Source organism: Ranitomeya imitator, chromosome 1, assembly GCF_032444005.1.
Source record: "Ranitomeya imitator isolate aRanImi1 chromosome 1, aRanImi1.pri, whole genome shotgun sequence".
NCBI classification, from domain to species: domain Eukaryota; kingdom Metazoa; phylum Chordata; class Amphibia; order Anura; family Dendrobatidae; genus Ranitomeya; species Ranitomeya imitator.
In genome coordinates this window covers 340,324,944-340,339,720 of record NC_091282.1, presented here as the reverse complement: position 1 = coordinate 340,339,720, position 14,777 = coordinate 340,324,944, and the positions used below count along the sequence as shown (strand labels likewise).

The 14,777-nt window shown below is 41.3% G+C and overlaps 1 protein-coding gene across 3 annotated transcripts in view; it reads left to right on the top strand.

Moving 5' to 3' along the window:
- Nucleotides 1–13,500, top strand: part of RBM19 (RNA binding motif protein 19) — a 126,362-nt gene extending 112,862 nt beyond the window's left edge. For 2 of the 3 annotated variants that reach the window (XM_069759809.1, XM_069759808.1), the window contains exons 23-25: nt 5,837–5,957; nt 11,917–12,002; nt 13,022–13,500. In XM_069759809.1, coding sequence (XP_069615910.1) covers nt 5,837–5,957; nt 11,917–11,999 — 204 coding nt within the window. In that variant the 3' untranslated portion in view covers nt 12,000–12,002; nt 13,022–13,500. The remainder of the gene's footprint in view (nt 1–5,836; nt 5,958–11,916; nt 12,003–13,021) is intronic. The other variant, XM_069759803.1, reaches the window with a different exon arrangement.
- Nucleotides 13,501–14,777: the final 1,277 nt, after the last annotated feature.

The following is a 14,777-nucleotide window of genomic DNA, read 5'->3' as shown; positions in this document are numbered from 1 at the left end:
GTTTTTGCACTTAGGCTACTTTCACACTACGTATATTTTCAATACGTCGCAATGCGTCGTTTAGGGGAAAAAACGCATCCTGCAAAGTTGTCTGCAGGATGCGTTTTTGCCCCATAGACTAACTTTAGCGACGCATTGACACACGTCGCAACCGTCATGCGACAATTGCGCCATGTTGTGGCGGACCGCCGGGAGCAAAAAAACGTTACATGTAACGTTTTTTGCTTCCGACGGTCCGCCATTTCCTCCCGCACCTCACAATGGGGCAGCGGATACGCTGGAAAAATGCATCCGCTGCCCTCTTTGTGCGGCGCATTCACTGCTAGCGTCGGTAACCTCGGCCCGACGCACTGCAACAGGCCGAGCCCGACGCTAGTGTGAAAGTAGCCTTACTCGTTGCTTCCTTTGGGTAAAAAATGCTGCAGATACGCTGAAAGCAGAGACATGCTGCTTATTTAAAAAACAAAAAAAAATGCAGCAGTTTTCCAATTCAGTCAGGGAAAAAAAACGGTGTTGTGTACATGAGATTTCTGAAATCTCAGCTTAAAATTTGCACAGAAACACAGCAAAAACACAACGTGTGAACATGGCCTAATACAGTAGATAACTCATAAATAACACATACCCTCTGTATCTTTGCGGGAAAGAAAATATTTAATTGGTTATAGTTATACCAATCTTTTTAAGTGGTTTTCAGTTTTGGTAAACCCTTGTCCCCAGCTAGAGTTTTTGTTTGTTTTTTTAATAAAAACAAACTGTCCTTCTCTAATTCTCCCTGGGTCCAGTGCTGAGTCTCTTCCACTGGTCCCTCAGCATGGCTGCACCCTAGAACTGAGCTGGGTGGCTCTGCCCGAGCTAACTGCACCTGCTGCTCGGAGCCCCTGAGCTCACTGACTGATTGACTGCAATGCTGTGGATGCCATGTCAGCGCTGTAGACAATAACAGACATCAGAAACAGCGGCAGAGAGTCTGCGCCGGACCCCAAGAGGGCGAATGTTGAAATAGTCACCAAAAAATCTAACCTACATATTCAACTGTTGCACTAGTCCTGACATCTCTGAATCTCTACTCCACGAGAGCTTACATACAAAAATAGCTTACCCTCACATCTTTGAGCTTGACACATCCAGAACTTCACCCTAGTGTAGCACGAGGCAATCTTTTGAGATCCACGTGGCTTCAGTTAAGGAAAACCGCTCCTAGAAGGATTTATTCTGTGAGGCCTCCTTCACACGTCCATATAAATACATGAAAAGCCAGTACTGGTGACATCAGTGTTTTCCATCAGCGTGTCCGTTTTTACCATCAGTGTTTTACATCACTGTGTCCGTGTTTTCCATCAGTGTGTCCATTATTACCATCAGTGTGTCCATTATTACCATCAGTGTTTTCCATCAGTGTGTCCATTATTACCATCAGTGTTTTCCATCAGTGTGTCCGTTATTACCACCGGTGTTTTCCATCAGTGTGTCCGTTATGATCATCGGTGTTTTCCATCAGTGTGTCTGTTATTACCATCAGTGTTTTCCTTCAGTGTATCCATTATTACCATCGGTGTTTTCCATCAGTGTGTCCGTTATTACCATCAGTGTTTTCCATCAGTGTGTCTGTTATTACCATCAGTGTTTTCCATCAGTGTGTCCGTTATTACCATCAGTGTTTTCCATCAGTGTGTCCGTTATTACCATCAGTGTTTTCCATCAGTGTGTCCGTTATTACCATCAGTGTTTTCCATCAGTGTGTCTGTTATTACCATCAGTGTTTTCCATCAGTGTGTCTGGTATTACCATCAGTGTTTTCCTTCAGTGTATCCATTATTACCATCGGTGTTTTCCATCAGTGTGTCTGTTATTACCATCAGTGTTTTCCTTCAGTGTATCCATTATTACCATCGGTGTTTTCCATCAGTGTGTCCGTTATTACCATCAGTGTTTTCCATCAGTGTGTCCGTTATTACCATCAGTGTTTTCCATCAGTGTGTCTGTTATTACCATCAGTGTTTTCCATCAGTGTGTCTGTTATTACCATCAGTGTTTTCCATCAGTGTGTCCGTTATTACCATCAGTGTTTTCCATCAGTGTGTCCGTTATTACCATCAGTGTTTTCCATCAGTGTGTCTGTTATTACCATCAGTGTTTTCCATCAGTGTGTCCGTTATTACCATCAGTGTTTTCCATCAGTGTGTCTGTTATTACCATCAGTGTTTTCCATCAGTGTGTCCGTTATTACCATCAGTGTTTTCCATCAGTGTGTCTGTTATTACCATCAGTGTTTTCCTTCAGTGTGTCCGTTATTACCATCAGTGTTTTCCATCAGTGTGTCCGTTATTACCATCAGTGTTTTCCATCAGTGTGTCCGTTATTACCATCAGTGTTTTCCATCAGTGTGTCTGTTATTACCATCAGTGTTTTCCATCAGTGTGTCTGTTATTACCATCAGTGTTTTCCATCAGTGTGTCCGTTATTACCATCAGTGTTTTCCATCAGTGTGTCCGTTATTACCATCAGTGTTTTCCATCAGTGTGTCTGTTATTACCATCAGTGTTTTCCTTCAGTGTGTCCGTTATTACCATCAGTGTTTTCCATCAGTGTGTCCGTTATTACCATCAGTGTTTTCCATCAGTGTGTCCGTTATTACCATCAGTGTTTTCTATCAGTGTCCGTTATTACCATCAGTGTTTTCCTTCAGTGTGTCTGTTATTACCATCAGTGTTTTCCTTCAGTGTGTCCGTTACCATCAGTGTTTTCCATCAGTGTGTCTGTTGTTACCATCCTTTTTTTCCATCAGTGTGTCCGTTATTACCATCAGTGTTTTCCATCAGTGTGTCCGTTATTACCATCAGTGTTTTCCATCAGTGTGTCTGTTATTACCATCAGTGTTTTCCTTCAGTGTGTCCGTTATTACCATCAGTGTTTTCCTTCAGTGTGTCTGTTATTACCATCAGTGTTTTACATCAGTGTGTCCGTGTTTTCCTTCAGTGTGTCCGTTATTACCATCAGTGTTTTACATCAGTGTGTCTGTTGTTACCATCCTTTTTTTCCATCAGTGTGTCCGTTATTACCATCAGTGTTTTACATCAGTGTGTCTGTTGTTACCATCCTTTTTTTCCATCAGTGTGTCCGTTATTACCATCAGTGTTTTCCTTCAGTGTGTCCGTTATTACCATCAGTGTTTTCCTTCAGTGTGTCTGTTATTACCATCAGTGTTTTACATCAGTGTGTCCGTGTTTTCCTTCAGTGTGTCCGTTATTACCATCAGTGTTTTACATCAGTGTGTCTGTTGTTACCATCCTTTTTTTCCATCAGTGTGTCTGTTATTACCATCAGTGTTTTCCTTCAGTGTGTCTGTTATTACCATCAGTGTTTTCCATCAGTGTGTCCGTGTTTTCCATCAGTGTGTCCATTATTACCATCAGTGTTTTCCATCAGTGTGTCCGTTATTACCATCAGTGTTTTCCATCAGTGTGTCCGTTATTACCATCAGTGTTTTCCATCAGTGTGTCTGTTATTACCATCAGTGTTTTCCATCAGTGTGTCCATTATTACCATCAGTGTTTTACATCAGTGTGTCCGTGTTTTCCATCAGTGTGTCCATTATTACCATCAGTGTTTTCCATCAGTGTGTCCATTATTACCATCAGTGTTTTACATCAGTGTGTCCGTGTTTTCCATCAGTGTGTCCTTTTTACCATCAGTGTTTTCCATCAGTGTGTCCGTTACTACCATCAGTGTTTTCCATCAGTGTGTCCGTTACTACCATCAGTGTTTTCCATCAGTGTGTCCGTTATTACCATCAGTGTTTTCCTTCAGTGTGTCTGTTATTACCATCAGTGTTTTCCTTCAGTGTGTCCGTTATTACCATCAGTGTTTTCCCAGTATGGATAAAGAAGAAAAGATCTGCAGGATTTTTTGTAAATGAAAAGTTCTATGATTTTCTAATCGATATTTGGGTTTTGGTTATATGTTTGCTGGCATTGAATGAGAACCTCTACTCTGGCAACAAAAGTCCCCTAATTCAGCTGAGAAGTGGATAAGATTATTCATTATTAAATGCATTTCTATCTAAAATCAAAAAGGTATTTTAACGCATATCGGTCAACATATTTCACAATAAAATTTTTAGTTCCTTAATACATGTATCTAGTATATTGTGAATGTGTTTAAATATTACACCATCTTCTCCCGTTCCCAGCGCCGCTCCAGACCCCTGCTGAACCTCATGACTGCGGGGCAGTGTACCTGTCTCAGAACATCTTCTCCATGGACCACATAGTTGCTTTCCCAGTGTAAACCTGTGAGGTTCCCATCAAGGCTGTTACAGACTTAAAGGGAACCTGTCACCTCAAATTGGCGGGATATTTAAATGAGTTTTTACCGGTCCGATGGGCGGAGTTTCCTCTTTGTTTCTCCACCCCGTCCGTCCCTGTTGTCTGCAATATGTTAGTGAATTAGAGTACATGTGCACCATAGTTGGCGTGTGCGCAATGCAATCTACGGTGGCGCACGCACAGTATGCTTTGCCCAACTGCGGACAAAGCCGGAAAGCATTACTACGCATGCGCCTGCGCACTATGTCCTAGAACACCGCAAAATATTTCCGGGACATAGTGCGCGGGCGCATGCGCAGTAATGCTTTTCAGCTTTGCCCGCAGATGGGCAAAGCAGTCTGCGCGTGATTGCATTGCGCACGCACCAACTATGGATTACAAGTATTCTAATTCATTAACATATTGCGGACAACAGGGACGGACAGGGTGGAGAAATGAAGAGGAAACGCCGCCCATCGGACCGGTAAAAACTCCTTTAAATATCCCGCCAATTTGAGGTGTCAGGTTCCCTTTAAAGTGAGAGAGCGGTTTATGGTCCACACAGAAGATGATCTGTATGCCGGCTGGTCTGAGTTGTGGTCATGTGGTTAGGAACAGCAGTAACAAATGGTAATTGTGTGACTATATTAACACTTCACGACATATTTATCGGTAACAGATTAAGGAATACAAATTTTAGGGAGAATTCCACTTCTACTCGATAAGGCTGATGTACTTACTTTGAAAATATTTGCAAAATGGCTGGTTCCTATCTGTGTGGACCAGAACTTGTTCTTTCAATGTGTTGTCTCTTATAATAATTTAAATGCATATATTATCAGGATCCTAGCCATTTGTTTTCAAAGTAAGTACACCAACATCAGGAGGTATGAGAAACTTCTTTAACAATGTATACAGTTTTCAGTGTGAAATCCGGGGACCAATCCAGGCTGTGTCACAGGAGCTATATTTATATGAACCTTGTGGCGTCTTTTGTGAGATTGTGGGGAGGCGAGGGAAGCAGAATGCAGTAGAGTCTCATATTGCATAGTCTCATATTGCATAGTTTCATATTGCATAGTCTCATATTGCATAGTCTCATATTGCATAGTTTCATATTGCATAGTCTCATATTGCATAGTTTCATATTGCATAGTCTCATATTGCATAGTTTCATATTGCATAGTCTCATATTGCATAGTTTCATATTGCATAGTCTCATATTGCATAGTTTCATATTGCATAGTCTCATATTGCATAGTTTCATATTGCATAGTTTCATATTGCATAGTTTCATATTGCATAGTCACATATTGCATAGTCTCATATTGACCTCCGGTATTTCCTACTTCCAGGTAACTTTCTGCTATTGATGTTTTGAGTCTTCATTTATGTTTTAATGTTTTGAGAAGATTTTTTGCATGCCTATGCCTAGCTTTCTTTTGCTTTTATCTTGGCATAATATAATAATTTTTATCCAGTTTTTACTGGCATAGGATTTTCTTGTTGAATTTCACCTTTCTTCGCAGAGAGCATTCAATGCTCTGTGCCACAGTACCCATCTGTATGGGCGTAGGCTGGTCCTGGAGTGGGCAGACACAGAGGAAAGTGTGGAGACTCTGAGGAGGAAAACGGCTGAACAATATCATGGTGAGTAGTCGGTTTTGGGTGAATTTGGGTGTAGGGTCTCCGGTAGCTGCCGCCATACAGCCGGTGTGTAAATGGCCACGTTCTCACATAGGCAGGCTATGTCTTCAGAAGATGTACTGTTTTAATTAGGATTTTATTTTACATGTATGTTTTTACCTAATTTTGGCAGTTTTTTTTTTTTTTTTTTTTTATATCACAACCTTTATTTTGCCATTATCATGTTAGTTACTGGGGCTTCTCTAGACTCGTACTCCTTGTTTTTTTTTTCTCTAGAAATGCACATGTATATTAGCAGCAAAAGACTGGTTCAGACCCTATCTTGTGTATTGAATCAGAGTGTGCAAAGGTCATTGTGAAAGGAGGGAGAGGAGGTGAGCTGTGACATCCCACTATTGTGAATGGTGGATGCTATGTCATCAGCTGTATATAGAGCTGTTAATCGTCCCCACTCCGGAAAGGGGAGTGACAGCAGATGGCAATTAGTTTGTGTCCCATCATGCGTTGGGGTTCTCAAACGAATCGCCATAGGAAGTGGGTAATATAAACAGAACCCTACGTTCCATGACATAGGGATTGGTAGGGATTTTACCATGACTTAAATCACAAGAGTTATTAGTTTTTACAGATTTATTAATTGAAATTTACTTTTGGGTTTCGGACTAACCCTTTAATCACACCACAGTTTCACACACCGCAGACAGGATGTAGGATTGTGTCCTGGTTTGCCTTTTCTGGGGAAATGCCTATCCCGTACCATGGGCATTCAAAATGTATGCAGTGTGACCCTTGCTTACCAGCCTGATGAAGGGTGATATTCCTGAAAGGTTGCACCACTTCGTTTCTGTACCTACTGAGGTGTGATTAATGGATATGAAATATAAATCCTATTTAAAATATTTCTACATGCCCCTTTCTTGTGTATTTCTGCCTCCCTCCTGTGATAATGAGACTGCTGAAAAATCTTCTGCAAAGTTTAGGCTGTAAGAGTCTAAAAAACCTTAGTAGCCAGTGTGAAAATTGGAATATTTTTATTTATTTATTTTTTTTAAAGAATGTGATATCAAAAATAAAAACAACACTGATTTAAAAAGTAGGTTATTTTCTTCATCCCTTTACTTAAATGTTTGTTAATGGCAATCCTTATGATTATTAATACTCTATTTACATTCATCTTCCACAAACTCATTTTTCTTCCACAACTTGCGTAATGGTTTGGACTTTGGGCCGCAACGCAGCTGCCACGGGAACATTTACGTGAGACTTTTTTTTTTACCAAATGGGGTGTAGCATATTGCAATCATAGGATTCACCTATATTCAGGTCATGAAGCATACACTTATTAATGAAACATTGTGCACAAGATGCCTTCTCCCCTAGTTTATGGTCTCTCGACATATCCTACAAGTGCCGACCCAGAAGGTTAACTTTGTCAGTCTCACCGGCCTTTTGTTATTTTAACTTCTCACAAGTATACACATGTAGTCATAAATGGCACTTCCCATGCAATATAATTCAAGCCAACCACTCCGACTAAGTATACAAAGGTTGAATACAGAAGAGATCCATTGAAATAATTTTTATTGACACAACAAGTTATTTATAAAAACATTAAAACAGCAGAATGTCCAACAGGGGATGCTAGTGTAGCAAAAAAAGTAAATAGTATGTACACTCCAAGTAGAAATAAATAATATACAAATATGTGAAAGCGGAAATAATTCAACTACCGTGCCACCCCCCCCCCCCCCCCCTTCCTCTACAAAGACATATTATGAATGAGGGGTATCATATATACAGTGGGGCAAAAAAGTATTTAGTCAGTCAGCAATAGTGCAAGTTCCACCACTTAAAAAGATGAGAGGCGTCTGTAATTTACATCATAGGTAGACCTCAACTATGGGAGACAAACTGAGAAAAAAAATCCAGAAAATCACATTGTCTGTTTTTTTAACATTTTTTTTTGCATATTATGGTGGAAAATAAGTATTTGGTCAGAAACAAACAATCAAGATTTCTGGCTCTCACAGACCTGTAACTTCTTCTTTAAGAGTCTCCTCTTTCCTCCACTCATTACCTGTAGTAATGGCACCTGTTTAAACTTGTTATCAGTATAAAAAGACACCTGTGCACACCCTCAAACAGTCTGACTCCAAACTCCACTATGGTGAAGACCAAACAGCTGTCAAAGGACACCAGAAACAAAATTGTAGCCCTGCACCAGGCTGGGAAGACTGAATCTGCAATAGCCAACCAGCTTGGAGTGAAGAAATCAACAGTGGGAGCAATAATTAGAAAATGGAAGACATACAAGACCACTGATAATCTCCCTCGATCTGGGGCTCCACGCAAAATCCCACCCCGTGGGGTCAGAATGATCACAAGAACGGTGAGCAAAAATCCCAGAACCACGCGGGGGGGGACCTAGTGAATGAACTGCAGAGAGTTGGGACCAATGTAACAAGGCCTACCATAAGTAACACACTACGCCACCATGGACTCAGATCCTGCAGTGCCAGACGTGTCCCACTGCTTAAGCCAGTACATGTCCGGGCCCATCTGAAGTTTGCTAGAGAGCATTTGGATGATCCAGAGGAGTTTTGGGAGAATGTCCTATGGTCTGATGAAACCAAACTGGAACTGTTTGGTAGAAACACAACTTGTCGTGTTTGGAGGAAAAAGAATACTGAGTTGCATCCATCAAACACCATACCTACTGTAAAGCATGGTGGTGGAAACATCATGCTTTGGGGCTGTTTCTCTGCAAAGGGGCCAGGAGGACTGATCCGGGTACATGAAAGAATGAATGGGGCCATGTATCGTGAGATTTTGAGTGCAAACCTCCTTCCATCAGCAAGGGCATTGAAGATGAAACGTGGCTGGGTCTTTCAACTTGACAATGATCCAAAGCACACCGCCAGGGCAACGAAGGAGTGGCTTCGTAAGAAGCATTTCAAGATCCTGGAGTGGCCTAGCCAGTCTCCAGATCTCAACCCTATAGAAAACCTTTGGAGGGAGTTGAAAGTCCGTGTTGCCAAGCGAAAAGCCAAAAACATCACTGCTCTAGAGGAGATCTGCATGGAGGAATGGGCCAACATACCAACAACAGTGTGTGGCAACCTTGTGAAGACTTACAGAAAACGTTTGACCTCTGTCATTGCCAACAAAGGATATATTACAAAGTATTGAGATTAAATTTTGTTTCTGACCAAATACTTATTTTCCATCATAATATGCAAATAAAATGTTAAAAAAACAGACAATGTGATTTTCTGGATTTTTTTTTCTCAGTTTGTCTCCCATAGTTGAGGTCTACCTATGATGTAAATTACAGACGCCTCTCATCTTTTTAAGTGGTGGAACTTGCACTATTGCTGACTGACTAAATACTTTTTTGCCCCACTGTACATATATATATACATACAGTTGTGGCCAAAAGTATTGACACCCCTGCAGTTCTGTCAGATAATACTCAGTTTCTTCCTGAAAATGATTGCAAACACAAATTCTTTGTTATTATTTTCATTTAATTTGTCTTAAATGAAAAAAACACAAAAAGAATTGTCCTAAAGCCAAATTGGATGTAATTCTACACCAAACATAAAAAAGGGGTGGACAAAAGTATTGACACTGTTTGAAAAATCATGTGATGCTTCTCTAATTTGTGTAATTAACAGCACCTGTAACTTACCTGTGGCACCTAACAGGTGTTGGCAATAACTAAATCACACTTGCAGCCAGTTGACATGGATTAAAGTTGACTCAACCTCTGTCCTGTGTCCTTGTGTGTACCACATTCAACATGGAGAAAAGAAAGAAGACCAAAGAACTGTCTGAGGACTTGAGAAACCAAATTGTGAGGAAGCATGAGCAATCTCAAGGCTACAAGTCCATCTCCAAAGACCTGAATGTTCCTGTGTCTACCGTGCGCAGTGTCATCAAGAAGTTTAAAGCCCATGGCACTGTGGCTAACCTCCCTAGATGTGGACGGAACAGAAAAATTGACAAGAGATTTCAACGCAAGATTGTGCGGATGTTGGATCAAGAACCTCGATTAACATCCAAACAAGTTCAAGCTGCCCTGCAGTCCGAGGGTACAACAGTGTCAACCCGTACTATCCGTCTGCGTCTGAATGAAAAGGGACTGTATGGTAGGAGACCCAGGAAGACCCCACTTCTTACCCCGAGACATAAAAAAGCCAGGCTGGAGTTTGCCAAAACTTACCTAAAAAAGCTTAAAACGTTTTGGAAGAATGTTCTCTGGTCAGATGAGACCAAAGTAGAGCTTTTTGGGCAAAGGCATCAACATAGAGTTTACAGGAGAAAAAAAGAGGCATTCAAAGAAAAGAACACGGTCCCTACAGTCAAACATGGTGGAGGTTCCCTGATGTTTTGGGGTTGCTTTGCTGCCTCTGGCACTGGACTGCTTGACTGTGTGCATGGCATTATGAAGTCTGAAGACTACCAACAAATTTTGCAGCATAATGTAGGGCCCAGTGTGAGAAAGGTGGGTCTCCCTCAGAGGTCATGGGTCTTCCAGCAGGACAATGACCCAAAACCCACTTCAAAAAGCACTAGAAAATGGTTTGAGAGAAAGCACTGGAGACTTCTAAGGTGGCCAGCAATGAGTCCAGACCTGAATCCCATAGAACACCTGTGGAGAGATCTAAAAATGGCAGTTTGGAGAAGGCACCTTCAAATATCAGGGACCTGGAGCAGTTTGCCAAAGAAGAATGGTCTAAAATTCCAGCAGAGCATTGTAAGAAACTCATTGATGGTTACCGGAAGCGGTTGGTCGCAGTTATTTTGGCTAAAGGTTGTGAAACCAAGTATTAGGCTGAGGGTGCCAATACTTTTGTCTGGCCCATTTTTGGAGTTTTGTGTGAAATGATCAATGTTTTGCTTTTTGCTTCATTCTCTTTTGTGTTTTTTCATTTAAGACAAATTAAATGAAGATAATACCAAAGAATTTGTGATTGCAATCATTTTCAGGAAGAAACTGAGTATTATCTGACAGAATTGCAGGGGTGTCGATACGTTTGGCAACAAATATATATATATATATATATATATATATATATATATATATATATATATATAAATAAAAAAAAAAAAATATATATATATATATATATATATATATATACTCTTAAGAAGAGGAGTCCAGTGGATACAGGAATTACATAAATAAGCATCCAACAAGGGGGATATTTAATCTATACTTATCCTAAAAATGGTCCTGTAGTTCATATGTAACAAATACGTAGGGATGAGTCAAAGTAGGAGTATATAGAATATATTTCCTTCTTTAGAATATTAGGAATTTTTTCATTTAATACTATGCATTATCAACTAAATCGTGAGATGGATCAGTTCTGTTCTTCTTCTTCTTTCCTTGCCCCTTGTCCCTGACATATTGCCCCCGCTGCTCCTAAGCTGTCACCTCCTTCCATTTGCACACTCTGACTTTCCCGAACTTCCTAATTCTTGCAGTGGTCTCCTCTTGCTCCCCTACGTGCTTCTCTCCCCCTCCTTCCTCTTCTGTCAGCAACTGTGTCTCCTAGCAGGTTAATTAGTATTGACTAGTTTTCTGCATTCTGTAAACATGTCAGTCAGTGGGGCCTCCCACTCCATCCTCGAAGGAGGGAACTTCCCTGGAGAAGACAGCAGGGCAACAGTGAGAAATAATGCCGGGGATTTGGGGAATATAGCTGTGCCACTCATCCCGGCAGTCACCCTTCAGTGCATGAGATACTTAAGCACGTCTTTTGGCTGGGGAGGGTGGACATGTGCGTGTCTGATGCATATATGTGTCACACTAACCTTCCAATGGTTTTGTCATGGAAAGCTGTTCTCCAATACCCGCACTGACCACAATCCCCCACATACATGAATGTCTTCTCTGAAACCTTAAGTTGATCAGTCTCTCAAACTTGTTTGATTTTTCGTTTCCCTCATACAGGTTTGCCGAAAAAGAAGAAGAAATCCTCTGCCCTGATGGAGGATTTTCTGGGGATCTTGGAGCCGGATGATGTGGCTGAGTAAGATGTAAGGCTTGTGGTTTTCCTGACAGCATCTTAATGCATCGCGGGAGGGAGATGCTGCGTCCACTTTCTCCTACGTTCTCCCTCCTGCACATAAAAACATAACGCCAGCCTGTAAATACGACATGCCACGGTGCCATTTTATTTGCCACGGTCTGTCGCATGAGTATACAATATATCTGCACAAGACAAATCCAGCTGATTTGTTCCTGTGCGGCTCTTTGCTTTCGTTTCTCGTGTGGTGTTCTTATATTGCGCGAGTACTATATGGCGCTCGTGTGTATATTTGTATGCAGATTCCTATATCTACCTTTATGCATGCCCGTGCCGACAGGTGGTGACCGCACATAGGGCAGGTAGCTAGGAAAACCTGGTTGAGCTACAGCTTTCTGCTTGGGCAGATGAAATGGGACGCTGCCCCCCTTTCCTCCCCTTGGGCACCATGTGATTGACACTTACAAATGACCCAGCTGAGCGCGCAGCGCTGTGACCGAGCCGCTCCTCCCAGACTGCCAGCGTTTTGTCATCTCATTACCAGCCGTCCCCTGATTCCACTCAGCCGAGAGAACCTTTAATACCAGCAATCTCAGTGTAACACAGTGGCCAGATGGGCTCCTCTCCCCCTCCTCACCAAGTGCAGCCTCCCTCCTCTGGATACCCATTCTGGCCATCCTTTGGATTTGCTTGCTCTCGTTTCTCAGCATCTCCTCCCCCTCTTCTTACGTTCAGTTCTTTTCTAGCCTGCGCTACACTTGTACATTTTCTGTCTTCCTTCTCCAGCTAATTCTTCTCCTTTTCTCTCTTTCATCCACATTTGCCTATTTGCCCCTACCCATAATTGGACTCGTTCTGACATATCAGTGTGTGTAGAATGCCATGTCTTGTCACATACCAGCGTGCTGCATGTTTGGCAGACGCGGCGCTCTGCTCTCATGTGTGCCAACTACTCGTTCTCACCACTTTTATTTTCTTTATATAACATTACCTGTTCTTACCCTTTTTTTTTTTTTCTCCAACACATAGGATTCCTCTTATTTGATGCCATTGCTATGACATCTCTGGGGTGACTGTGACCCCATTTCAAAGCCTTTATTGGACACTGATGGAATTGTCTGACTTGTGGATCGCTGCATTGTACAGTCTGACTTTCAACACAAGGAGCCATTTTATGCCAGAAAACTGTTGTTGCCTGCGACTTGCCATCAATGGACTCTTTACGGAGCGTTTTCAAGATGAAAAACCCTAAAGCGCTATCAGGAGAGCAGTAATGGCGGCTGGCAACATTTGTCCTGTTAAAGGGATAAGTATGTCCCAAGATGGTTAACAACGGTGAGCCATAGCACTTCCAGTGCATTATGGGACTTGACAGCTCTCTAAAGGAAGTTCTCCCTGCTACACACAGAGAGACATGTGTCCTATAAATCATATCTAAACCATGGAACGTAGGCCCAGGGGGGCTCTTAGAAGGCTCGCTTGATTAATTAAAAGTCCCGCTTTCCATATTTATGGTTCTTGGTTCTTTAAATATTAACAGCTTGAGTAAAAAAAAAAAAGATCTGTAAATGTAAAAGACCCACTGAAAATGTAGAACCATAGAAATACAGGTGATTAATAAAACCATGTGGGGTGGCATAGGTGTTCATATTGGGAAATCGAGCAAGTAATTCATATATGTAATAGGACAACGTATCATCACAATCATGTTTGACTGTAGGGATATATAAAGTGTGTGTGTGTGTGTGTGTATATATATATATATATATATATATATATATATACACATATATATATATATATTATATATATATATATATATGTGTGTGTGTGTGCGCATATATATATATTTTATAATGTGTGTGTGTGTGTGCGCATATATATATATATATATATATATATATATATACATACATAGATACATACATACATACATACATACATACATACATACATACTATGCACGCACGTATATACACAACTAGCTTTGATGCAGTGTTTTATTACTAGGAAAGAAATCATCCTGTCAGCAAAGTAGAAGTAGGTACTAGTGTTTGGGCTGTACCCTTTTACAGACTGTCTAGGGTTAATCCCTGGGTTGTGGGGCAGTGTGAAGATGTTAACGCAATGTGACATTTGTGAAATTGAGCCTCAGCGTTGCCACGGTGACAGCCGGACCGCCATGCTGCCTGATGAGATGTTAAATGGTTTTGGCCTCCTGTCAGTGCGAAACCCTTTCCCCAGGGTGGGGCGGCTTCTCAAGGGACCCTTCACTTCATCCCTGCTCATCCAAAAAAAGGCAAAAGGTGATGTCCGGCAATGGGATAGGGTAGAATTTATTTCTAAGCCACCGGCTTTACAATCTGTTTGTCCTAGCCCATTGAGAGTATTGGACGTGTACCCCCATCCTTTTATCTTCTCTGCGCACCAACACACAATTAGTCATAGATGTCATGTCACAAAAACAGCGTGCGTACGGCGTGATAATACTCTCCTTTCTTCAGACACTATATCATGAAGCTTAGTTATTGATGCAGTAGCCTAAAGAGTAGCTACCACAAGGCACTGGAGAGTCTTGGCGATTTTTTGCACCAAATTTTTCCAACATTTTTGTTGAATCAATCTGTAAAAATAAGTTAAATGGTATGAGTCAAATGAACTGTAGGAAATCTACTGTGCAACAGGTTTTAGCTTGGTGTTGTATGATTTATTTCAATTTGCAGGTCTCATAGCAGTCTAAATTGTCTTCAACCGTCTCCCCTAATATCTTAACATATTTTCATCA